Genomic DNA, 27,322 nt, shown 5'->3' on the forward strand with positions numbered 1-27,322 from the left:
TAATGGATCACCAAAGTGGTTGCAATTGATCCCGACAGGGACACAAATGTCTGTATTGCAGTCTACAGTTTGACCCAAATCTCATGGCAATCCATAGTGGTGAAAGATATCACTCAAAACCACAAATGTCAACTGCTGGTGTCAGGGTCAAAGGTCAGTATGAATCATCCTCTGGGAACCATAAATATCTTTACAAAATTTCATGGCAATCATTCCAATAGTTGCTGAGATATTTCAGTCTGAACCAAAGTGGTGACAAACATTGCTATCCACAGAACCATGTCGCTAGCATAAATGTACATGTGGCACCCTGACAATACATCTAACTATAAAATCTTTACTGTAAAACAAATCTGAGATCATTTGACTGACTTAAGCCAGCCCTAATGTGAGGTCTAAGTAAAAAACCTTGACAGTAATAAATTCAATTGTATTGATATCCAATTCCACTGTGTATCCACACCCTTGGGTGTGGATACACCTGTAGTTTATAAAGGTGGGGTCATTAACTGTGACTTAACGCTCTATCTCACTATCTGTGACATGCTTTAGGAGTGGGTTTATGATTAAATAATTAGACACTCCCTGGTATAAAAACACACAGTGATTATCTGTGTTTATTCATTGTATAATCTAAACACCGGAGGGCAGTACCATGGTGTAGTTCATTAGGGGTAACAGGAAACCACAAACAACGGCAATTACCCAGCAATTTCTTTTTAATTAAAATTGATGTTCCCCTCATCTTCATCAACCCTGCCATCATCAACAAAATCAGTGTCAAAACCAGTGTTCAGGAAAAAAAACAATACATTTTTCAATGGATTTCAATGTATGTTTTTATTTACCCAGAGACAAAAACAGCTGTATATTGCCCAGTATGGTAGTAACAGAGTACAAATGCACTTCGAATACTGAACAGAACCAAAGTTACATGTAACAATGAAACGTTGCAAAAGAAATACGCATGTCATACTTCTGTTTTCCTTTGACTTAACAAAATTCACAGGTTTTCAGTTTTTTTTTTTAAACTTAAATCACAGAAACACATCCTAAGTCAGTATAGTTATTTAGCACTAGTATCCACTGTGTTTTAAAAATACATTTAAAGCTGGAGTGTGGGACTTTTGTCTCCCCCTTCTGGCAGTGAGAGTAATTACAAAAACACTGTTGACATGCTTACGTCATAGGCTCTGCTGTAGCCTTCTCCGTCGCTACTGTTGCGGCTGTAAAACGGTGGATAAATTGTTTTGAGTGTCACACAACCCCCCACGAAATGACTCGATTCACTATCAGAATTCGATCCATTCAGTCCAATAACATTTGGAAAGTCTAGAGGAGCCACACGATTAAATGTTCTCATCCCCCTTCAAGTTAGCAGAGAGCTAACTAGAAATTAGCTGACTTGGCTGGCAGACATCTGCTTTCACGCGTTCATCCGGCCAGCACTGGAATGTCGAACTCGACACCAGATTAAAAACTCTGGTATACTGTGAAATACCGAGAGACTTATCTGGTGGTGATAGGCTTAATCAGCATTGTGTGAATTTGTCTGGCAAGGGCTTGAATGTAACAGACATTAATTTATAGGTTAAAGTTCCACACTGCAGGTTTAACGTTCATGTCACAAATTGTCAGTTCATGGAAAACAACTTAAAACATTAGCTGGTGGTCTTTCAAAAAATGTTTTTTCTAAACATTTGTGTAGACATTGCAGCTAATTGTATGTCACTAAATGGCACTGTTCAACTTAAGTCAGGATAAGTGAGAACTAAAGAGGCACATAGACTTGGTTTAAGCAACGGGAGGTTTTTTAAAATGTGCAATTAAATTTAGTCTTTTGTTTACATGATTAAATTAAGGCTGAAATTCACAGTTGATATTGAGGTCCATAACATATTTATGCTGCACAAACCAAGTCTGAGTATTAAAAAAAACACAAAAAAAAACCCCACACACACAAACAGTTGGGAGCACTCCAAAGCACAAGAGAAAACATAAAATCCTTTAAGATCTCAAGGCCACCAACTAGTTTCAGCAGCAATTCACATTCAAGTCATTCCTATTTCTTTTCCTAAAAACAACAGTTGATAAATTATTAAGCTTTGGTCTGACTTGCACACATAAAACATGTACCTTAGTTCAGACCAAAACAATAGGTTAGTTCTATTAGATCTATTAGACAGATTTAATCAAATGACAAGTCCTGCGAGCTGTACTTCATGACTGTGATATGAAGGTCCAACACAACAGGCAAACTGACTAAAACACTATAAAAACATACATATTACAATATAAAAACTAGTGGTTGACACGTGGTAGCTGTTTGTTTCTGTGCTAATGCTGCTATACTGGTTCTGTAAATCTGATGTAATAAACGTTTTTTGTAGTCTGACTCATAGGATGTAGACTAAGCCTGCCATCGACCGACTATTTCAGCTGGAATTCTCCTCCCCTTCTGCTATCTGCATGTTACCGTTTTCAAAATCCCCATTCCTACGTAAAACAACAACAACCTCCGAGCTAGCATCCTACATGCTGAAAATGGCAAGTTTTGATGAAGATTTGGATTCTACAATAAGGCAGCCCTGCTTGGCTCTTTCAGTGAATAGTTGTTAATGGTTGTTGAATAACGTTCTCCATGAGATCTATACAGCTATTCAATTGTCTGGTTTTAAAGAGTCCAGTGAGCTCCTCCAGAGCTCAAGTATTGGCAGGCTTCACCTCTAGGGCACTGATGATCAAATTATGTTTGTCTTTTTTTTCTTTCTTTTTTTTTTTTTTTTTTTTTTAAATCGGTAACAGTCGTATCACATAATTGACATATGTCTTTTTATGTGGCGTTTTCTTTTGTTGGGATTTAGCCATTTTAATGCCAGGGCTCGCATTCCCACATGCAAATGCTCCACCAAAACAAGCCCCCCCCCCCCCCAAAGGGCAACATCGCTGCATCCTGGGCTTGGCGCTGCCCAAGACAATTGTTAAGAAATACATACAAGCCAGAATATTTTTTAACCCTGAAGCAGAATGATAATGTGTTCAGCCAGATCTTTCTCCTGCATTGGCACAGCGCTAAAACAAAGTGTGGAGATAGGTCTGGCTCTGCGAGACTACTATTACTGCTACATTTTTACTGTTTGACCCATGTAGCTTGACTGTGGTCAAAACTAATTCTATTACAGCAACCATAGCAAGTCAAAGATGGCGAAATAAAAAAGTAACATTCAGTAATATTGCCTTGCAAACACAAATATGAGCCTCTTCCATCTAGAAACGGATATTTAACTGAAAATAGTTACAAATTCAGTTTTCACACATTAGACTGTGTACAATAATTATATCACATCAAAACTGACCTAAATAGGTCAATAAATCAACAGCAAAATAAAACTCATTGCTGCTTTGGTTCTTTCACAGTCAGATCTGGGACAAAATTCACTTTGAAATCCACACTACATAAAAAGTCTGCCCATTAATGAGTTCATGTTTCAAACCACCTACTATAAATCATATATGTTTTAGATTACAGTAAACCATTTTCCAAGAAAGCAAACTTGCAGAGACCTTATACCTGTGATGGATTAGCAGTTTCATGTATATGATTTGAAGTAAGTGGGCTAAAACATGTAAGACCATTGGAATGGGCCTACAAATCAGTGGGAATTTTAATTGAAATCTGTCTCTGACCTGATCAGTGATTTCCATGCTTACCACAATAATACTGCTTCTAAACTACAATTTAATTTACATGTCTATTTAGGGCTGTGCGATATGACAATATATATTGTGTGTTGATAGAAAAATGTCTATCGTTTCATATTATGCTCTATTGTTTAGTTTGTTGCGTCGCAAATCACTCTTTACGGCAATACTTTTCATCATTTAGACAACGCTTTGCGTTCTTCCATACAGCAATCGATGCTGGCAGGAAATTTGCATGAAAGAAACTCAAACGAACATGGAGGAGAGTGAACGTGACACAAAACGGGATAATTCTGAACAGGAGAAGGACTCTGACCAGCCAAGACAAAATGAGGAGCTTGTACCTAAAAGAGACGTTGCTTCTGTCACATGGACGTGAGTTGGGTATGAAAAGTCTGACATGGACCAGAAAACCATACTTTGCTAATTATGCTGCAGATCGATCCCCACAACAGATTCAAACACCACCAACCTCTTTTACCACTTACACAAAATCATGTCAAACTGTACGAGAGAGTCTACGGATGAGAGCCACAAAAGTACAGTTGAGTGCTCAAAACAAACCCTAGACTCAGATGTTGCAAGAGGCTTTTGCCGTGGCACACCATATGGCAAAGAATCATGAAGATGGTAGGAGGTAATGGCTGCCATTGCAACTTGCATCTGCAAAGACATGACTGGATTCCATGAACAAGGCATTGAGTCCTCATATGGAGTTTACAGATGCCTTGTCTGGGGAGTAGTACAGAAATGTTTCCTACTTGAAAATGGTCCTCCATGTTTTTAATACCGCGGTACTCAAGTCTCAGGATGACGTCACTCAGCTAACCATGACCATCAAAGAGGGAATTCTAAACTACTTAAATGAGAAGTATGATGACCAGACCACTGCTTGACATGGCTTCTCTTGTTGACCGTTTGTCGGGCATTCAGTACAAGTGGGGACATTGTGACATGTCAGAGGTCATCACTTGAACCAGAAAGAGTTGACCAGCTTGTATTTGTGGTTCTCAACCTGTAAAACCAACTCCCTGAGATTCAGCAACACAAAGCAAACATTTTGTAGCATTGTTGCCAAATATCTACTTTGTTTGTGGCATTAGTTGTTTTCATATAATGCTATAATTCAAACTTGAAGGAGTGTTTTGTTTACTTATTATATTTTATATATTTATAGTGTGAGCCTTATTTTGCTGCTATAGTTTAAACTTGAAAGAGTTCCATCTTTACATTTTGTATTTTATATACCAATATGCATGTTAGGCCTGTATTTATTTTTGTTTGCTGCTATAATTCAAACAGTTCTACTGTTAAAGAGTATTATGTTTGGTTGTGTTATTTTTGACCATATTCAAATTTTAGGCCTATATTTATTTTGTTTGCAACTATAGTTTAAAAGTGTTTTCTATTGACCTTTTTATATTTTATACATTGATATTTTAGATTTTGTTTCATGTTTAATTGAAAATTTGCGCAAAGGTTCTAAATAAAAGGAGAAAAATAATCAAATACGAGTAAGAACCTTTTATTTGTCAAGTATATCATTCAAAATGAAATAAGAAATAGGCCTTTCCATCTGGTCATATAAACTATCCATTAATTGAATTTACCGAAAACGTGCTATACTGTAATATGTATTATTATCTGGATATGAAACGACCTGTATGGGGGTATGAGATTTGGGTCATATCGCACAGCCCTGTGTCTAGTCTTATCAATCAAAAAGAAAATGTGCAATTCCAATCTTCCATATAAGCTTTTGTGTGCTCAAGGGCATATGTAATTGTTTATGATCCATTCTCATCAGGCCTCTTGAGCACTGCACTGTATTTCATGGGCGCACTGTCCGCTTTGAGCTGCACCTCCACTAATGTGAAGATGGAAATGACCTGTGGAGGAATCGACAAATGATGAACATTGAAATTAACACCCTTTGTCAAACTGCTGGGTCAAAGACATTTTCTAAGCATTACTCCAGCTAGCTTGTCTAACTCTTCAGGGAACAAGTTAATAATCTTGTTTTCTTCTGTTTTTTTAATCTATATACTGTTCACTTTCAGATTGATCTCAAATTAATAATGCATTGGAAAAGGCTACGTAAAGACCACAATACCTGAGATGATGATGATGTGCTAAAATTATGAGTAGGTTGATATTCTCTGTTGCTCATAATTACCACATATTACTGTTGTACCAGTGATCAAGTTTCTTTAAATCAAATTCAAATTCTTCATATTATCATCCAGTGAGGAATTACATAAAAACTATGAAACCTTAAATCAATTTGTCGATTTTTATTTATATTCAATAACTTTTCACTACCTACTGACAGGACAGACAATAACAAAAGCATTTTCAGTGGCTGTGGTTCTCACCTGCTCTACTGGACCTCTCTCTGGGTCCTCTGGTGTCCAGACCAGAGTCAGCTCTGATTTCTTCCCCACCTTACGATGGTGGAATGAGTCCAGGCCCGTGACAGACTGAAGGTGAAAGCAAATGGTTTCAAACTGTTTCAAATCAAACTGTCACTTGACCTGCTACTGTGATGTTCACTTGTTGGACTGTTTTGTTCTGTGTCCTTTCTCTCTCTTGATCAAGCTTTTTCAAAACTGAATGCAAAGCCATCTATTCAGTCAAAAGCCTTTGTCCAAATATGTTCACTGCATAAGTAATCAATAAAGCAAACAATTAAGGACAATAACGCTTTTAAGATTTAAAGAGGCAATACCAAGGGCAATGTAGTGATAATTATACTGACATTCAGTGCTAAATAAAACTACACTACATAATGTATGAGAGGACTTGTATAAATTTGAGTGTTCTGCAGATGAAAAACTAAATCCTTACATAATTATACTCCATAGTGTGTGCACAAATGTATGCGTGAAGACTGAAACAGTTCTCTGTAAATGGAGAGTATTGCAGCTGACCTTGCAGTAGATGCGTTTCTGCACTCCGTAGCGGAGAACCAGCACATCAAATGACTGATCCAGCACCCCCATCACCATGGCCTCAGAGTCCAGAGGGCCACACTCCTATTGAGCACAGACCAAGAAATTACAGCAGTGCTGGATACTGAGCACTATCATGTACTAGATAAGCTCTAGATCTTCATGACCACCCAAAGTCAGCTGACATTATTACACTGAGAAGGAAAGTGCATTTTTGGTGTAATCACGACAAAAAGAGTAAATAAATGTTAGTCAATGAAAATATAAAATATTGTCTTACATCTAATTTTTTTTTTTTTTTTTTTTTACAAAAAAGTAAAAATAAAAAAGTTATTCAATATTTGTGAACTACCTTTCATATTCAGTTGCCAATTTATTAGGTACACAAGTTAATGCAGTCTGACAACAGTCCTGCAATAAATCCTACATTCACAAGGATTTCTATAAAAGAGGTAGATATTTGAGACTGTAGTTTGTGCTGCTGTTAAACAGTAAGGAGTTGTACTGTGAGGTTTTCCTAATATTTGTACCTGCTGTTTGATTCATTGTACTCTCAAGTGTTTTGTTTAACTCATGATCACTGCATCAAAAAGATAAAAATATACTTGTTTACAGCTTTAACAGCAAAGTGTGGTTGTCAAAGTATCTCTTGAATTACGTGTGAACTAGTTGGGTTCAGAAGACTATCTCACCTCTTAACATATAAGCCATTTGGTTATCTGAAAAATGCATTGTCACAAAGCTGAAAACAGCTGCTTGTTGTCATATTTTGGAGATAAGTGGTTTTTACAGGAAAGCAATGAAATGTTTTTTCATTGGTCAGGATGTTGATACCCACCTTTACAAACACTCCAAAGAACAGCTCAGAGCTGAGCTCCTGGACTCTTTTGGACACAGTCTTCTTGTCGTTACAGTGTGATGCCTGTTTTTGGACTTGTTCTGTTGACAGCCCTAACCTAGACCCACAGTCTGCATGTGCACATTTAGTGGACAAAGAATGAAGAAAAATGATCATTCACACATATTTACACTGACACACACAACAGAATCAGACAGAGGCAGAAGTGCAGACACATAAGCAAAGGACAAACACCACATCAACAGTGTGAGATCTGAGGATGCTTTGTTTTTTTCTGCAATCTTTTTTTCATCAAGCAGATATCCTGCAATACAACTAAGCAGTGTTCAAAACAAAAGAAGATTTGTTATTTGTTTAAATGTATGCATTTGTTTTTGTGTCAGAGGAGCCTTTCAGTAGTGAAGGTACATACTCAGTGAGGATGCCAGCAGCCGGTGCACAATGATGTCAGGGTAGCGTCTGATGGGTGATGTAAAGTGAGTGTAGAGAGGAACATTGAGGGCGTAGTGTTTAAAAAGCTGCTCATCTCTTAGTACACCTGTGCAGAAGTACAACGCCATCTAGGAAATACCATTAAGATTAAATACAGAATCTGATCATATATTATATATATACATACACACACACACACACACACACACATACATATTCAGTATATATTCTGTTTTTAACAGGTGTCACATTGTCCTTTTATTGCAACAACTATTAGTCATATTTTCCTCATTTTGTAGTAATTCTCATTCTTCAAAAAGGTTCCAACAGAAAAACATAAATGTAGTATATTTTACTCTGAAGATGGAAATTGCCTTTTGGCAGTGGATACTGAGCTCTTACCTGCATGGGTCTGGAGCACATGTGGGTGAGGACTTCTTTTCTGGCAGTGGAATACTCATCATTACCAAGAGTGATATTGATACTCCTCTGCATGTTTGGAAAAAAAGTAAAGAAATGTCAATTATTAATGAGATTTTCTTTTGCATCACTTTCAGTAAAACAACAGACTGAAAATCTTTATCAATTACTTATTGAGGTTCAGAACCTTTGTGATAATCCAGAGAGAGGGAAATACCCACAAAACAAAATAACTCAAGTCTTTTACAGCAGTAAAGTTATTTAAAATCTGGAACTAGTGTGCTAGAAGACAAAACATTTTTCTGAGAGATTAAACACTGTGCTATATCTGTATAATGAGTACTGACATGCAATGCTCCTGCAGAGGACAGGTCAATGTCAATGCCCAACTGGTCACACAGCTCCTGCAGCTCATCCACCATCTTGGTCTTGGGTGGAGGGTGGCGTCTGAGCAGGGCCAGATCAGGGAAGCGGCGGTAAATGTGGTTGGCTGTGGCGATGTTAGCCAGTAGCATGAACTCCTCAACCAACCTAGAGGACAAGGAATTAAGTACAAAGGAGGGCTAATATTCAAGTACTCCAGAGACATACACATTTTACTTAAAATTATACATCTGTCAAGTCAAATAAATGTGCATTGTGGAAGAGATGTAGATGGGATAGACACAGAAATACATCTGAGGTTTGATACTAACTTGTTACTGTCTCTGTACTGGTAAACGTAGCAGCCTTGAGGCATCATGGTCTCTTTGTCCAAGGTAAAAGACAGTTTCAACTGAAACAAAGAAAACATCAAATGTACAGAAGTTATGGCAACAAGCTAAACACAGTGTAAGAGTCAGGGCCTTGTTTCCATATATTCCTAAACCACTCCAGGGTAATATGATGGTTAGCCAGCTTCAATTATCACTCTCTGCCAGCCGACAGCTAATTATCTTTTCTGACTGTGAATTATTATTTTGAAATAAAAGGAACCTGAGTAGAAAGTTGAAACCTGGATCCCAGACTGATCAGGGTCTAAATAACAAATCTCCAAGACAACAGTCAGAAGTTTGGTTGAACGTATCCCTTTTTGGTTGAATGTATCCCAGACTTATATATGGGCAGACTTATGCATTTTCCAAACCTAAAAAATATGACTGTGACTGAAACCTTTAATAAGTTAGAGCAAGAGTGTATGGATATCTTGCTGTCACACGTCATTGTGCTTGATTTAGAAAAGAAAAACATAGGATAGATAGCACAAAAGAAGCAAACAAGGCAAAGTAAGGAGGACTAACCTGGTCTAGTCTGAGAGCTCCTCCAGAAAAGCGCTGAGCTCTGAGGTTCTTAGCAATAGAGTGCAGGTTGAGTACAGCCTGGTGAATCTCATCAATGGGGTACTTGGGGTCCACGGGTGGCAGCTCTTCAGCAGAGAACATCTTCTCAGGGGCCTCAATCATGCTCTGAGCATGGTCGTAACTCAACTTCACGCAGGAACGGATCACTGAGCGGCCAAACCACTCGCTCAGAATCTGGGGGTAGGCAGGTGAAATGGAACCATTGAGGTGGATCAAGAGGACGAACACATTTAAAAACCCACTAAATATCATCACTATGGCATAAAGAGCATCAAGAGGAAAATTAGGTTAATTAATTAACCATCAGACCCTTCACTGCACTTCACCTTTGAACCTACATTAAATTATTATTTGAGTGCAGCTGTAACAGGTGCTCCAGGTGTATGAACATACCTTCCCCTCTGGTGTGATTTTCCAAATGACAGAGAAGGTGAGTCTGTCGGCCATAGGGTTCAGACTGCACAGCTCTTCACACAGCAGCCTTGGCAACATGGGGATCACCTGGACAGTGACAAAACACATGAACATGTTGAAAATTTGAAGAAAATTAAAAATTAAGCAACAACAGAGAAAGCAACAGTGACGTACTGTAAAATTATTTCAGACTACTGTTTAAAAAGCAAAATAATATAACAAATCAATTAGTAGTTTCAATTATGATACCATGTGAAGTAACCGGTTATTGAAAAAAACTGGTATCCGGGAGCACTCACTTTCTGAACAAGGTACACACTCGTTGCTCGTTGGCTGGCAATGACGTCCAGCGCGTTGCCCTCCTCCACAAAATAACTCACATCAGCAATGTGGACCCCCACCTCAAAGTTACCTGTATTAAAAATATACTGTGAAGACTGTAGGGCTGAACAATTAATTGAAATTTAACCGAAACTGCAATACGGCCTTCTGCAATTTTTAAATTGCAGGAGGTGCGATATTTGTGAAATGTTGCGAAATGTGTCAAAATACTATTTTAAATTTCATATTGTCATGCTGCATTTACGAAAATATCTATGATTATGGTACATCATAATCATATCAATATGTTTTGCAATGAAAATATGAATAATGATGTAAAAATGATCATTCCCTCTAATATTACAAATCATATCGCAATTGCTTGTCAGTCAAAATATTTGCAATTAGATATTTTTTCAAAATTGTTCAGCCCTAGAAGACAGTCTACGACCAAAAAAGAAAGAAAAAAACAAACAAACATAAAAAAAGACACAATTCTAATTGTCAGTCATCTATAATCAGAAGTCATCATCTTCACTAGACACGAGTGGTTTACCATCTGGAAGCTGTTTACAGGACAGGGCATCGTCCAAATCTCTGGCAGTAGCAGGATCGATTGTGAAGATACACTCCCTCCTAAAAACGATGATGATGAATGATGAAGTCTTCATATAGCACATTTAATTCAATAATCAGAAGGCTGATAAACACACAATTACCTTTAGGTATCAGGGAATCATTAGTATCATATGTTAATACTCTAGGTCTACACACGTCATATCATTCCTTGGGACTTTAACTCATACAGCATAACACCACCTAAAGATTTAACAGGAACTACAGATCTGTCAGGAAAAAAAAAAAGGATATGCAGGCATGTATAAGCCTACAAGTCCCACCTAAGGTCTTTCCTCTTGCTCATCTCCTCAGGTGGGATGGTCCAGGGCAGGTTCTTCGGTAAGCAGTCTAACACCTCATCTGGGAACTCAGAAAAATCAACATCGTACTCTGTCAGGATGCCCTCTGTCTCTGGTTCGATTTCCCCGGCCTGACCCAGTGTCTTAGCCAGTTGACTGATGGAAAGAAGATTAAGGATTGTTGTCAAGCCAAGATGAGAACAGTTACACTGTTTAAATAATTCCCCGTATCATGCTTCAGATATAATACTCACCCTTCTGCAAAGTTGCTGTCGGCTGCCCAGTTGGTGATACGGCAGATGAACAAGGTGCTGGTGTAGTCACCTGGGCGGGAAGAAAAGTCTTCGGGACAGTCAGTCAGGGGAATGTTGATCCGTGGCACACGGTGGTCCACAGGGGAGAACATGGCGAAAGGCTTGTCTGGTAGAAATTTCAGGAAGCCTGTCACAGCTCTTGAGTGTTTCTTCTCAACAATGTACACCACCTGGTAGACAGAGATGGAAGATGGGGGGGAAGTATGGCTATGATTTGAAATCTAAGGCTTAAGGGTTTTTTTTTACTACCTACTTAAGAGACTTTGTTAGAGTGAAGAGGTTAGGTGTTCAATGGATGTGGGTGAACATTAAATAAATATGCATGTGGGACCTTTTTTGTCATTCCCTTATTGTAGTCTCACACTGAGCAGGACAAACCTTGCATTAGTGTTATTTTAATTTGGGAAATGTGGAAAAATGTAACAGAAGTGTTGATAAAGAAAATACAGAATAACATGTGTGTAGGGAGCTCACTTTAGCGGTCTTTTGGAGTATTTCCCCATTGGACTGTGGAGTTGAGGGGTCTTCCAGAGGTTCCCCTATTGCCACCGGATGAGAGGAAAAATTTACTTTATTTATTGTTACTACTTCACTTTGTTCTGGAGACCTTCTGTACACTGACACACTCTTCAAAACAGTAAATTAATACTTGAACACCAAGTATATTGAACAATGCCCAATACGAGCAGAAACATTTATAGTTTATGGCCACGTTTCCTATATTGATTATGATTTGAAATGGCTGCGATAGTCACTACTAGATCACAGTACCTGGGTGAGTGAGGGTGACATTCTGAACTCTGGTGATGAGCTCATCCTGGTCGCTACACCGGTCTTCCACAGCAACTTCAAGCCTCGGGGGGCGCTCTGTCTTGTTCTGTGCTTTTTGTATCATGTTTTCTTTCTGCGTGTCTGACTCACTGGCACCCTCGCAGTCAGTATCAGACCTCACAACCTAGACAGACAAGAACATCTATTTCCTACTGATACAGTCTACTGGTGTATTTTACTGTCCTGTGGAAAAATAGCCTTTTACAATAATATAACTTCTGAAAGCTGTTACCAAAGTTAAGGACACAGGGCTTGAAACTAACAGTACTGTGTACTATACATAGATAGCTAAGCGTAGTTTACCTTCCACTGCTCCCGAGGTAGGACTCGCACCACTACTACGTCTCCATTTAGTGCTCTGTTGCGAGCTACAATCCCATCCAGAAATATATCCCTCGTGTCATCCTGCAAACATGAAAGAGATCGCTTGTTTTTTGTGTGGCTTTGATGTAAACATTTCAAGGTAGATGTTAGCATGTTTACAGATCTCAACTGACATTATGTGACAAATTCTTAATGGATTGGTTGGAAGGACAAAAATGCTTGAAAGCAAGCTACACCAACTTACAGGAGATGGAATGAAAGCTTCATGGTACTTCTTGGGGTTGATTCGTAATTGTCCCTGAAGAGAAAATAAGAATTCAGAAATTAGCCCATTGGCTTACTGAGGCCTTCACGGCTTCAACAGGAATTGCTACCATACTAGGTGTTTTGTTTAGGAGGGAACTTGACATTAAACTTAGTGGCATCAAAGCTGAGTTATCAACTGGCAAAGTGGGAAACTGCACTGGGCCACACAGCCTCCAGAATTTGTTTTGTGCTAAAATTTCTAAATCAAATTATGTTTAACCACTACACAACACCAATACAACTTGTATGTCCACGTCATTTGACCACCTTGTGTAATTTCATCCATACTCAGCTCAAATTTTGCTGTTTTTTTTTTACATTTATACCTGAATGAGTTCTCCTCTTTTAAGGCCATGGGAAACTTCCTCGGAGGTCATGTAGGCTTCAAACACTTGCTTCTTTGATCCTCTGCCTCCTTTGTTCTTACTCTTGTCAGCAGGAGAATTGGCACTTGAAGCTGAAAACAATTTACGTCAGTGATTTAATACATCAAAGAGTATAAAAATGCATGATCATAGTCAACCATATACAGACAACCATAAGACTAATGTACAATTTACCTCTGGGTTGTTGCAGTTTGTCTTTACCATGAGGGGACTTGGGCCTTGACATGTGAGCATCAACCCCAGATATTAACATCCCATCTCTGCCCTTCTCCTCCTCAGGATGCTTGGGATTCTTTTTCTTTGACTTCTTCGTCTTCTCTTGTTCCTGTCTATTTGTACTGGCTTTGTTTGGGGACAGGGGGCACTGTCCAATGACTGGGTCAGTTTCCTTTGAGGCGACATCTCTGTTGGCGTCTTTGTTTTTCTTCTGCTGCCTCTGGTGTTTCTTCGAGTCATTTGGTTTTAAAGAACTGAGCTCCTCACCCGACTCAATGTCTCCATCTTGGCTGGTGGTGGTGTCCCTTCTCTGTCCCCGTCGCTGCCTGTCAGACACACCCATCTTCCTTTCACAGTCCTGCTGTGCATTGCGACTGCTTAGTTTTTCCATGTACAAAGACAGGGAGCTCTCCTCTCCTTTACTTTTCATGGATGAGGGGGAAAAGTCACTTGAATCAGAGAAGTCATTTGGCAGTTGGTCCCTTTTTCGCTGTGGTATATTCAGCTTGTCACTCTGAGCCTTGAGCACTGTGCTCGGCCCAGGTCCATCCCTTTGAAGTGACGACTCCTTTGCATATTGTTCTAAATACATACTGAACTTGGCGCTGCGGTGCTGACTGAGAAGCCTGGCGTAGGCATCTTTCTGAGGAGGAGTGCCTGACTGATTCTGGCTGCGCTTCGGCTCTCTGTTTAGGTTAGGCTTCTTAGATTGCCGAGGAGAATCCATCTGGCAATCCTTGAAGATGCGGTCTCTGAAAAGGCAAAAAGCATACACTGTTTTAATCTACAATTCAAGAATGAGTCATCAAAGAGCACTTCAAGTCACAGTGGATTTGCTGGCAACAAACAGTTATACAGTCTACAAGCAACACTTTTTGGAATTTGTATTACTCAAAGTAAAGATGAGATGTTAATCTAGTTAGTTACCAGCTGCCAGTGAAATCAGAGAATATGATAGGAACTCTTGACTTATTAGCTAACTGTGGTAAGTAGTTTGCTGGTTTTACATCACGTAACCTAGTTACCTAACTGTTACGTATGTAACCTAAACGTTACAAACACACTGCCACCGCTCTAAGAAATGCCTTTAACGTTAGTTAAGTAACGTTAACCAAATTAATATTAGCTTCAGTTACATTCTTCGGAATGATAATCAAAAGAGAAAACAACTAGTGTGCTGCTGTATCATTCTACTGTTTTCGGTTTTAACGTCTCAGCAAACTGACAATGCCATTTAAAACATATCCGAGCTAACATTAGCAGCTAGCAGTTGTTAGCATTACCAACATAGCAATAACGTTAGCTACTTTCAATGGCAGGTGTTGGTCTAACGTTAACGAAGGTTGGTCAGACAGACCACGACCCTGAGCAAAATAAGCACCTCGAACATGGACGGACGCATTGTCAAACTTGATAACTTACTTACTAAATGTTTACAACAATAACGTTACCTTATTGAGTACGGTGTAAGTTGTATAACTTGGCTGTTGTTCAGAGCAAAATGCTAACTGGCTGATACATTCACTTCCTCCGTCGTCATGAATGGTAACGTTCATGTAACCTTCCTGTGCTGTCGGAAATATCGGAATTAGCCGAGCGCCCCCAATGTAGACCGCAAAGTCTATCATTCAGGCTACGGTCTGTATTGTCAAAACATCTGTGGTAATATATATACTACAATACAAATGTGTATTCCTGTCCTGTTTTGCCCTCTTTCTCAGTTTACCTACTACAACATAAAATACCGCATTTTTGTGTGATTTTATGATAAGACACCAGGAGCACATGAGGAGCACTGGAAGAAAATAGTGATTCTGTAAATTAGACTCAATATGAGCAAATAAGGTCGACTGTCCCACAAAGTTGGAATTACAGCATCAAACCTTGAAGAAATATCGTGAAATGACACTGATCCCTTGACACTGAATTGGTGAGTGACTCTGTGTGCTTATATATTTTTTGTGTGAGATATTACACCCAACTGAAACCCAGTCAAATTTCCAAAGGTGCTGTCATCATTTCAGTATTCACTTTTTTTTAAAGCAGCTCCGTGATTTTTCTATAGAAACACACTGAGAGAACCTGGTTGGAACCACAAGCAACCTCTAGAGGGCAGCAAAGACTGAATATTTGATTTATTTGATTGTACATGAACATACACATGCTATGTTTGCCAGTTGTGTAAACATGCTGATGAAAAAATATAGGAGGAAAGTAAACCTATTTATATAGACAGATGTGTGCTTGTGTGTGTGTGTGGGTGGGCAGCATGTGCAATTTTAACAGATGAATATTGTATGTATTTCTTAGCTATTGCCCATATTTGTTGAAGACTCTTCTCTTTACTGACAAGCTGATTTCACACCTGTCTGTTGACGCTTGCATCACTTGCATAGTACAAGACAGCTCATGAAAGCTCCTCCAAGCACACACACACACAGACACACACATTACACATATACACCACTCCTCCAGGCTATTTGTATGTGTGCTGTCAGATGGGGCTTTCAGATATCTGTGGGTATAATGTAGACGAGGTTGTCATTTCTCACTTTGATAGAAGCCCAGACTTTATTACAACACTCTTACACACACAGTCAAGCACACACACTCACAGATGCCTTCTTTTTGTGTGTGATTAGGTAATTTAAGAGCTTAGCGGTATTTAAGAAGCACACAGTATTTAGTATTTCCTGCTATAGCTCATAACTGTCATATTCCATTAAATTCACAACAGCAAGAGTCTGGAAAGGCTAAATTAAAAAAAAAAAGATAAACGTTTGCGTCACCCCTGTAACCCCCCTGCCAGCTGCTTTCACAAACAGCTACCTAACATACTGCTCACCATCACCGTGTACACATTCCTAGTGTTTTCTGACACAACAAAACCACTCAGACTGTCTGTGGAAACATCTGGTCTTTAATTAAAACCCACCTGTTCTGTATTGTTTGTCAAACAGAGATGATACGATAATGCTGTAATTGGATTAATTATATGAATTAATTAAAATCTAGCTTCCTGTTACACTATTAGACACAGACAGTATTTAAGCATATTAGAACTTATACTGTATACACTTTATCAGTGTACTGAGGCCAGATGAGGTACTCAACCCAGAGGGATCCTAGCAGGAGAAGGGATGTAATAATAGCAACATGAGACACAGAAGGTGAATTTCAGTGTGTTTGTCTGTTTGTGACAGATTGGCAACCTATCCAGGATGTACCAGCTGCACATTTTACTTTGATGAACAGGGCAACATGTCCTTAGTTAAAGAACCACCTTTTGTATTGCCATCAATTGGTAAGATACTGTAGCACTACACACTCACACCATTCACTGGGAAGATTGTGTTGGTACTTGTGGATCAAATCGATTTTTGTACCAGCATCTTAGGTTTGGTTGACAAACTCTCCGTCCTTTGGTTGACTTTTCCTTTGGGAAATGAACAATTTTCAACAGCCGTTATCATCTTCATCAGGCAGCTGCAATCGATCTGGCAGTCATGCCACTGGCCATTAACAGTGTGACTGATTCTACTGAGGGTAAGGGAGGTGCATATATGAAGTTAAAGTGGCCTGTTTCTAATCTACACTATCACACACCTGATCGATTTGACTCAGAGTTTGCTCTGGTGAGCAACAGAGCTTGGATTACTTCCCTAACACAACACTGTCTACAAAATAGTAGTCATAACCATCTCCACATCAAACTCAGCACAAACTTGGTAACTATATAACCTTCTCTCTACTTAGGCGGCTGTACAGCATAAAGTGTAAAAATATTTCCCATCCTTATCGAGCTTTGATGTTCACAGCCTCTATATTAGCACAGATGGGGAGCTGTAGTTGAAAGCTTTTAATATCAGAGGCTGCTGTTATGACAGTAAACTGCATCTGTGAAAGGATGATGAATCTATACAGATGACATAAATTCACGCCAATATGTGTTTTAATCTTATATCATTACAATATACAAGACAGACCACTCAATATAATCCTGGGAAAATTAGCTTCTTGTCAATGATCTGTATGTTTTAGCGATGAGGAATAAAAAAATTAATACAAATATAAATAAAGTGGTGTTTCTTTTCCAGTGTTGGTGTTTGACAGAAGATTTTCCATTAAAAGCACAACATTGTAAACCTTTTTGGAGTAAAACACCAGGTGAGCCCTGGTTACCCTCGTGCTGACAGCGCCTTCCAGTTTTACTTTTTTGTTATCTAAATGCAGCTCACTGCATGGTAGCACAGCAGGCACCTGTATGTGAGAAAAAAACAGCAGAGGAAATACCCTTTTTTTTCCTTCCCTTGCTCTCTTCTGAAGAAATCTAAAGGAACCTCTGGGAGAACAGAGAGCGTGGGTGAAAGAACGGCTGGTACAGCAGCCTTTACCGCTGTTGCGGTCGTATGACCCAAGTTGTAAAGCATGCAGATGAAGCAGCAAATGACTATCAAATATTCATCAGGCCAGGGGAGGCAGTGCAGCTTGTAAAAGAAGATGAAATAGAGGGGGCAGGAGCAGTCACTTCGTACAGTCTCTCGTCTCTTTCCCTCTGATGCTCCCTCTCTGCTGCGTTCTCTTTTCCTCCGCCTATTTCACCCTCTCCGCCACAGACAGACATACACACACACACCTTTTTCTGATGGAGCCTGGAGGCTGCAGACATGCAATGGGAGGTTCAAGTATGAAGTTGATGTAGGGTGTGAGTGTGAATGTGTGTGAGAGTTATACAGGTCTAGTTGCAGATGCTGCAGGGCCAGACAGGTTACCTTCTTCCTTACTGGCTGCAGTGAGCAATGGGAAGCATGGGGAGATCTCTACAGTCGTCACCTTCCACTGCCATGGCAACGGCCTGCAACTCACCCCGGGCGAGCTGCATTCTGCAACGCCCATTTACAGTCTGGGGCTGACTTCTGAAGAGCCCTGGAGAGTGTCAGAGCAGACGGAGACGACGCACAGAACTACAAAAACCATGCTGTCATGTTTTTCAAATGTGTTTTTTAAAGAGTAAGAGAGCCACATGACAGTCCATCTCATTGAATCTGTCCTGTCTACATGTACCCATATTCATTTCTATGTTTTAATTTTGTCTGTTTAACTGTGTCTTTGTATATAACATATACACTATATGGCCAAAGGTATGTGGACACCCCTGTCTACACATTTCGTGTACCTTCTGACTGGGGTTGTTTTTCATTTTTGGCCCTCCTGGGACTATTTAAAGCTCCCCTCCACTCAAAAATGTGTTTTACTTATTGTTACTTCAGTTGGATGTTTGAGCTTCACTGTGCAGAATGATGTATGTGTAGAATTTGACACTGGGAGGCTGTTTTTACATTCGTACGAACAGGATTTTGTGACATCACACATAACCATCATGGTCCAGTATGCAACTTACACAAGTGTGATGTGAAAACGAGAAACCTCTGGTACACATAAACTGATAATAAACTTTTTTGTGAAATAGAGGCCATCTTGTATCTAGTAGTTAAACTTTTGAAAGAAGAAATGTTTGCATATTCATAGATTCTGATTTTCATAGAGAGAGGTTCCAAATCTTGTTGAAAGCCTTCCCAGACGAATGGAGGCTGTATTAAATTAATGACCATGGTTTTGGAATGAGATACTTAACAACACACGAGCGTAATTTTCCTGTGTCCACATACTTCTGGCTATACATAGAAATGTATGTAGTATATCTAATAGTGTAATATACTATATAAATGTCTCTTGTTAGTCTTTCCACCATACACACTCTTCTATTCTGATCTGTTCTCTTCCCTGTCCACATACTTTTGTGTACTTTTGGTCTGGGACTGGTTTTCATGTTTGGACTCGGCCTCTTGATTCCAATTAAGGAAAAGTTTTGGAACGGTCTTTCCCTGTTTTCAACATGATGATGTCCCTGTACACAAAGAGAAACTGATTTTCAGTTTTGGTGTGAAGGAAACCCATCAAACACCTTTGGGCCTCATCACCGCTTATCAGTACCTGACCTCACTAGGCTGTTATAGTAGCATATTAAAGGTGCAGTTCCCATATTTTGCACATCAGGTTCAGTTTCCTCATCAAGGTCAGTCCTGCTTAGCCTGAAAAAATAGTTGTATTATATGTTCTGTGTATTCCAAGTAACCCTGGAAAGCTGCTGTGGCCCAGGAGGTAAACAGGTTGTCCATAAATTGCAGGGTTGGTGGTTCACTCCCTGGCTGCTTTTGTCCACATGTCAAAGTGACTCTGAAGTGATGGGAGGCAGTGCCCTGCATGGCTGCTCCATTGTGTGTGTGAGTGTGTGTGTGAATGAGTGAAAGGGAGGCAAACTGTGAAGCGCTTTGTCCGATACAAAAGTGCAACATAAGTGCAATCCATTTATCAACCTTGATGATGTCATCAAGCTTATTTTGGCTTACGTGTGGAGACTACTTTTTTTTTTTTTTAATAGGAAGACTCCATCACCAACTGGCATGGAGTATGAAAGACATGGGCATCTACAGGCAGGGAGGCACTAAAGAGATGTATTATGAGAAATATAGGATTCAGTATTTTTGGCCTATCACCTATACTTGAGACTAAAAGTCAAGATATCTCAGCCTTGATTATGACAATTGTTTAAAAATCCTCCTCAGACATATAAAAAATAAGGACATAAATATAAAAATACTCTGTTTTTTTGACCACAGTTATTCAGGGAGTTTCACTGGGAGGAAGCTTCTCTTTTGCAGGAACACCCTGATCACATTCAAACACTTACACACATTCATGCCTGGAAGCCACAGTCTGATCTGCCGGCCACTGAGCGGCTCCACTAGAGCAGTTTGAGATTAAGGGCCTTGCTCAAGGGCACCTCAGTGGTGGTGATGAGGAAAAGTCAAGCACTACTTTTTCACTTATCCCACCGAGATTTATCCTGCTGGTCTGAGGATTCTGAGGCAACTTTCTTGTTACAAGCTCCCTTCTCTAACCTTGAATGATAATGTGTTTATGACATGGTTTTTCCTCAAAAAAAAAAAAAAAAAAAAAAGTTAAATTACATTACAAATTTTTAAATTTACTTATATTCTTTTCCCCTCCTTGAAAAATCCAGAATCTATAAATCTGTAATGTTTAAAAGTTTAATTGCTTGGCACAAGATGTCTCCTATACTTGACTGAAAAGTCCATTCTCAGTATTTGTGCACTGGAGGCTTCAGGTTTCCACATCACAATTGTGTAAGTTGCATATGATCGGCTCCAAATTAATTTTGATGTCACAAATCATGCTGTAAGTATAAGCCTTAAACTCAGATTCAAGGTGAACACAGAGAAACTTTCCCAGATGAATGTGAAAACAGCTTCTAGTGTCAAACTCTGCACATACATCAATCTGCACAGTGAAGCTCAAACATCCAACTGAATGAACAAAAACACATTTTTGAATGAAGGATTTGGAGGAAGATGACAAACAATCGCATATGGGTATAATGTTCCTGTGTCAATACATTTTTAACCATAAGAGTACACAGAAACGCATGTTTAACACATACTGTACACATACTGCAATTGTATCCTGTTGGTCTCTCGCGCATCCACGCTATTCTGTTCTAATTTTAGATTCAATCTAATTGCCAAACTGCTCCTCCATCCTTATCACTGACATCTCTACATCACCACCAACAGCAGCAGCCTCGCTTTTCTTCCTACAGGCGCTACTTTCAGCACCGGACAGCTCCTGTCGTTCCCATGCTCCGCCCACCTCCGGCAGACAGGCAGTGAGAAACAACCACACACCGTAGTGGGCGACACTTCAGGTGGCCTATTAGGGTTTTATTGGGAGGGACAGAACTTCAAGAACAATTTGCCCCGTTCCTCGTCATCCTACTCTTCTCACATGGATTTCTCCGAGGAAGAGTACAAAGAGAGCTGAGTGCTCGGCAATAACGTCGCTTCATATGACTGGATTGCAGATTGATGAGGAATCAATGTTTTTCTTTATGTGAGTTAGGGTGCTTGAGGGGTGTCTGGGCGGCTGTTTGATATTGTACAAACGTAAGAAGAGACGGAAAGTCTGTGTTCTACCTGGCGCGTACAAAAGATGCACGGATGCCTTCATCGTTTTCAGCTTGATCGTGAGTATGAAATTCAGGACATCCTCTGGTGTGTGCGCCTCAAAGTGTCTCTAATCTCGTGAAGCAGCAGAAGAAAGAGAGTGGCTTTGGTTATGCTCGCCACAGTTTGCCAAGTGCTCACGGTTTCTTCTCTGTGCCTGTGAAAAGGAACGATGGCTCTCCTGGTCGTCCCGCTGCTCCTGCAAACAGGGCTCGTTTTGGGATCAAACTACGGATATGTGGAATGGTCGGATAATGACAAAGACGAGAAGAACACCCAGATCTTTAGCACCCAAAACATCAACAGGGAGCCGCCCCACCACCCGACCTATTACTCGGTACCAGCTACCGAGCGCACGGTGGTGGCGCACAAAATTGAGGAGGACCTGCCGAGGGTGGTGACGGCTTTCCTGCACACCGGCGACTCCTCGGCGCTGAGGCAGGTTAACTGTTCACGGAGGTACGAGCTGAGCAGTCTGAGAGGCGGCCTGCACGTCGCCTCACACTATTCCCTGCACAGCATCCTGGACACTGTAGCGCACGCCACAAACTTCCTGAATATGATCCTGCAGGCCAACAGGTCCAGGGAGCAAACCCTCCAGAGGGACATCCACTGGTACCACGCGCTGGTTCAGAGCATCCTCGAGGGGGACCCCAAAATCCACAGGGCTGTGGTGACCTTCCACATGGACGCGCCGACGCCGGGCCCCCACGTCTTTCTCCAGGCGACGAGAACCGAGAAGGAGGTGGTGCTGCAGGACCTCTCCAGCTCTGCGCACCGTCACCTGAAGAACAAGAGCCCAGAGTCCGACTGGTATAATGAGTTCAGGGACGGGAGGAGACCACACATGCACAGAAGGGTCCAGGACGCACCGGGCACCAAGAGTGGAAGTTACATTCTGGACAAAAACCAGATCAAGTGGTCGGCGCCGTACCTGGAGTGTGAACACGGGGCGTTTGTGCCCTATTGGCTGCTCACCTTGTCTGCTGGCTTCTATGGACTGAGGAGCAACTCTGCGCCAGAGTTCAGGTGAGAGGAAGTGTGAGTGTGTGAAAGAGAGAGACAGAGAGGAAAAGAAAGACAAAGAAGCAAAATATGCTGTTGGAGAGCAGATCTGTGTTTGTTTTCTGAGAACTTTTGTTTTGCTCAAAATACTGAAAGAAGTTGTGTATTAGCCTACATGTATTATGATCTTCCATTATTAGGAATACAAAAACTTTCCTAAGCGAAGCAAAGTCATTCAATCAATCAATTGCAGCCATTAAAACCACTTTACAGTTATTATCTGTCAGCCATAGTTAAGGACCCCACATATAATTGACAATAATATACTCTGAAGCTTAATGTTAATATGGATCCTGCTGAACTGGAGCCTTGATGCAAGAACCAGATGGTGTAAAAGAAGCTTCACAGAAACAGGTAGACCCTTCTCATTTAATATGCTCGCCTGTCAAAGCACAGCTGTGTGTCTCTTCTGCAGCCGCAATCTAATGAGCACTGCAGGCTTTACAAAGTGTGTTTGTTGGTGAAGGTATCTATACATGCTGGCATTTGTGTTTGTGTGTGTGCGCGCACGTATAGCAGTTAGGTGCATGAAAACACCCAAGGATATTATATTTCAAGGCTCTGGTCCAAGTGTGTAAAAAAAGATCAATTAAATCATGAATAAACAATGAAAGATGAACAATTGCAATATGAAGCCACATGGAATTTCAGGTGCACTTTAACCCTTACGGTAGTCTAAGTCGAGATGTATCAAACAGCGAGACGTCCAATTCAATATCAGGTAACTCATCAATCTTCAAGAAAACCTGTTAAGAAAAGACAGAGGGTTGGTCTTTGATGTTGGTTAATTTGTTCTTCTGTGCTGTGGTAAATTCTTGGAGCTAACCTTTTACACCTCCAGCAAAATGTTAGGTAAAGTTATCTTAACTGCAACAGTGTGAATGGTGATGATATATTATAGGCAGCAGTGTGTCGTGCTTGTGATTTGGGCCTCAAGTTGGCAAGCATCCACTCTGTTGACAACATGTCCCTGAGCAAAGTGCTGCATCACTACCTGCTCCAGGGACAGTCACTCATGGTGCTCATGACGTGGCCAGGAGCTGCTCTGGACATTTTTGGGAACTGTACAGCTACTGCTGCATAGCATCCAGATATGACAAAGATGAATCAGAATCATCAAATTATCAGTTTTAGCTTGCATAGTACTCACACACACAATTACTTTCAATTTTTTAAAAGGTGTGTAAAAGTGTGTCTTTTATACAGTACAGTGTCAGTTTGTTTCTGTGATTGTTCATCTCCAAATATGACTTACTGCATATCTGGCTTTTTATATAAATTCTGTAGGCATTCTATATAAAACCATCAGTATACAACGATGAGGATGTTTGGATAGTTGAGAGAAATGGCAGCTCTGCTTGTGTACCTTGGCATCTGATCATGTAAAGTGTCATTAAATGAAGCAAGTCACAATTCATCTGTCAACTATTCAAGTTCAGGCAAGGACATTTTACAAGTGACGGTGATTTGTGAAAATTAGACAAAGAAAAGGATACTTTAACTCCTTCGCATTTAATCCCAACCATTTCCCAATCCCATTTATCCAGAGGAGAAAAAAAAAATCAAATCCCTCACACTGTGAGAGAAAATATTTTTGTTGGCTGATGTTATAATGGTGAAAATAATGGATATTGCCAGAGCAGTTATTTTTTAAAAGACGAAAAGTTGAGAGAACTGAGCTGGGTTTTCTGATGTACACTGGAAGAAACAGACCAGAGTGTGTCTTGTAGGAAGATGCAGTGTAAATCTAATTGAGTTTAAAGATTGGCTGCAAGCACACAATCAGATGCATACTGTTTTCCTCCTCACCCTGCTTCTTGTAATCTTAGTTGCGGTCTCCAACTTTTCTGCTGCTTCTTCCACTCATCTCAGTCTTGTGATGACATTTCTAAAAATAGCAAGTTGGTTGGTTCTGGACAGAAAAGCATAAGCTAGTGTAGATGATGGAGTCAGTTCCACCATCACTTCTTCCTTCCTCCTCTAAGCAGCATCTTTCTCATCTTTTTTTCTCCCCTTCTCAATGCCCTTCCAGGCCAACTTTAAAACTCAGTCGGAGAGAGGCCATTAGTTTTTGTAAACCTAATTAAAATGTAGATTATAGTTGCAGATTTGAAGGAGAATCGTGAGGAGGGGAATGAGGGAGGAGGAGCACCTTGAGGCACAGCAGGGCACTGTTTATATTCAGTGCTCCTGTTAGAGGTCATTATGATTATTTATGTTTATGTGGTTTGCAGCTAGTTTTAAAGGTGCTACGAATACCACTTTGACATCTGTAAATCATCACTACAGTAATGTTGAGATGTCACATTAATACACAAATGACACCATCACTAGGAGAATAAGGCACCACTAGCCTCAACTTTGGGTTAGGTTTTATAGCAACAGCACAAAACAGCTAGAAAACAGTGTCCAGAGCAGATGAAGCTAATGCTGTCTAGAGATTAATGGTGTGCCAGGTGGGGAAAAGTGAACGACTAATGAAAAATTTGTAAGATCCTGTTCAGTAGAGCCACAGAAAGAAAACAAAAGCACCTGGTGTATGGAGGCCCATTTATGCCGAGGAAAAGGAAAAAAAAGATGAAAAGTTATGCATGATGAAAATAAAATAAACTCCTGGTAAATCAGAATTGTGGGAAACTAAGTCAACATTATGAAACTGTAAGTAAAATTAATTTTGACCAAAAACGAGTCTTCTTATCTTTATAATGCTTAACTTTTCATGTATTTTTTCTTTTCTTAGCAGAAATTGGCTTCCATAGCTGCCTGAAAGAGGAGGGACGATAAATCACAACATTCACCGTGTGCTAGGAAGCAAAGGAGGGTTTATGGGAAATGTAGCCTTAATTATCAGAAAAACATGATTTTTCTTACCATTTAATCGAGTCTTTCAATCATCTTCACAATTGTTTTCATTTGTTTGTGTTAATCAGAGTGAGGAATCATTTGTTCTGGCAATTATTCATTAAAGTTTAAGTGCTCCATCAAGTACCATTCAAAGCCAAAGTAAAGAAGCAATTTATTTTTGTATTAATTGTGACAAATGTAAAACAGAAGTACGTTTTAAACAAGATCTTAAAAAATAACAATAATTAACACCGTCAAACTATTGAGTGTCTATGCAGTTGCTGTAGTTTTGCTTTGCAATGCTCAGAATTTTTGCCTGTAGTGTTACCTTGCATGTGTCCACAGATAGTTCTCAGATCCAACATCTATCACATTTCTTGGCTATTTCTAATGCTTTTAGTTTCTACCAAGCTTTGACCTGTAAACACTGACAGCAGCGCGCACACACATACAGTACACACACTCACATTCTTTCACTCACAGGTATCAATGCATTTACCTCTCTCTCTTTCTGTCTGGTTATGTTCTTGAGGAGATATGGTGGCCAAAGCCGCTCTCCATGGTTGTTTGTTCCACTTCCCAGCAGGCAGATGGAGGTAACGGGTGTCAGGCTCATCCACAAAACCACAGAGGAGAGAATGTAAGCGAGGATGAGAGAGAGAGTGCATGTGAATTTCTAGCTTGTATGTTGGTGGAAGAAATTAATGAAGGAAGACTTAGTATGGTCTATGTGTGTGTGTGTGTGTGTGTGTGTGTGTGTGTGTGTGTGTGTGTGTGTGTGTGTGTGTGTGTGTGTGAGAGATAAAGTCTTCTATTGTCGAGGACACAGCAGGATAGCTGAAGTAAACCCCTACCTCCTCTAGCTTAAGTCCCAGTTTTCATGTAATTCTGTATTGCAGTCACATCCCTGAACAGTATTTAACGTTATTCCCTTCACAGTGTGGATCTGTGATGGCTCACTGCTGCAGAGGCCAGCAGTCTCCATGTTTTGAACTCCAAGCTGCACCAACTTCCTGCAGAGATGTTTGGGTCCACATGCAGAGAAACTGGAGGATTTTTCTCACCTTTAGTGGGAAAACATCTCATGCCTGCAATGCAGAGAACACATTAAACCTGTGATAAAAAATTTATATTGATTTAACAAAAGGAAACACAAAAATAGGAAAAGCTACTACCAGAGCAATCTACACATGTATTAAAAAACTTAATTACTAAATTATTGTCTATAAGGATATGTCTGGTGATATTCTATATTTTCTTAATGCCAACAAACCTCATTAAAATGACCAAAAACAACAATAAATTGATCCTACTAACAAATATGTGTAGCCAAAGTAAGGCTGGGCATTATATCAAATTAAATTGATTAATACAATGTTTTGTTTTTGCACAATGTGTTAAATGTCTACATCATCCAAATCAAGTTTTTAATATGTGCACAAAAATTATTTTAAACCAAGAACTAGTGTATAGAAGAAAGGTGGCTGCATTAACTGTCTTGAATTAGCCATCTTAATTTAGCATATTAGCATACTAACATTTGCTAATTAGCACCAAACACAAAGTACAACTGAGGCTGATGGAATGACATTGGAC

General features: G+C 39.9%; 2 protein-coding genes across 2 annotated transcripts in view; one reads left to right on the forward strand and one right to left on the reverse strand.

The window, feature by feature from the left end:
- Positions 1-5,206: 5,206 nt before the first annotated feature.
- Positions 5,207-15,306, reverse strand: dis3l2 (DIS3 like 3'-5' exoribonuclease 2). Its single transcript, XM_042428820.1, has 21 exons — positions 15,185-15,306; positions 13,692-14,485; positions 13,458-13,588; positions 13,070-13,123; positions 12,805-12,906; positions 12,442-12,625; positions 12,145-12,209; positions 11,611-11,840; positions 11,339-11,512; positions 10,996-11,075; positions 10,418-10,530; positions 10,098-10,205; positions 9,645-9,878; positions 9,060-9,139; positions 8,712-8,895; positions 8,347-8,433; positions 7,925-8,072; positions 7,492-7,622; positions 6,633-6,737; positions 6,078-6,182; positions 5,207-5,591 (listed from the first exon to the last, which is right to left on the reverse strand). The coding sequence occupies exons 2-21, from the start codon at positions 14,458-14,460 to the stop codon at positions 5,490-5,492; spliced, it is 3,186 nt and encodes a 1,061-aa protein (XP_042284754.1). The 5' UTR covers positions 14,461-14,485; positions 15,185-15,306; the 3' UTR covers positions 5,207-5,489.
- A 6,279-nt stretch (positions 15,307-21,585) lies between these two features.
- LOC121909026 (probable G-protein coupled receptor 158) overlaps positions 21,586-27,322 on the forward strand; it is a 71,132-nt gene continuing 65,395 nt past the window's right edge. The window contains exons 1-2 of the mRNA XM_042429383.1: positions 21,586-21,837; positions 21,985-22,846. Coding sequence (XP_042285317.1) covers positions 21,804-21,837; positions 21,985-22,846 — 896 coding nt within the window. The 5' untranslated portion in view covers positions 21,586-21,803. The remainder of the gene's footprint in view (positions 21,838-21,984; positions 22,847-27,322) is intronic.

This window comes from Thunnus maccoyii, chromosome 12, assembly GCF_910596095.1.
Source record: "Thunnus maccoyii chromosome 12, fThuMac1.1, whole genome shotgun sequence".
Taxonomy (NCBI): Eukaryota; Metazoa; Chordata; class Actinopteri; order Scombriformes; family Scombridae; genus Thunnus; species Thunnus maccoyii.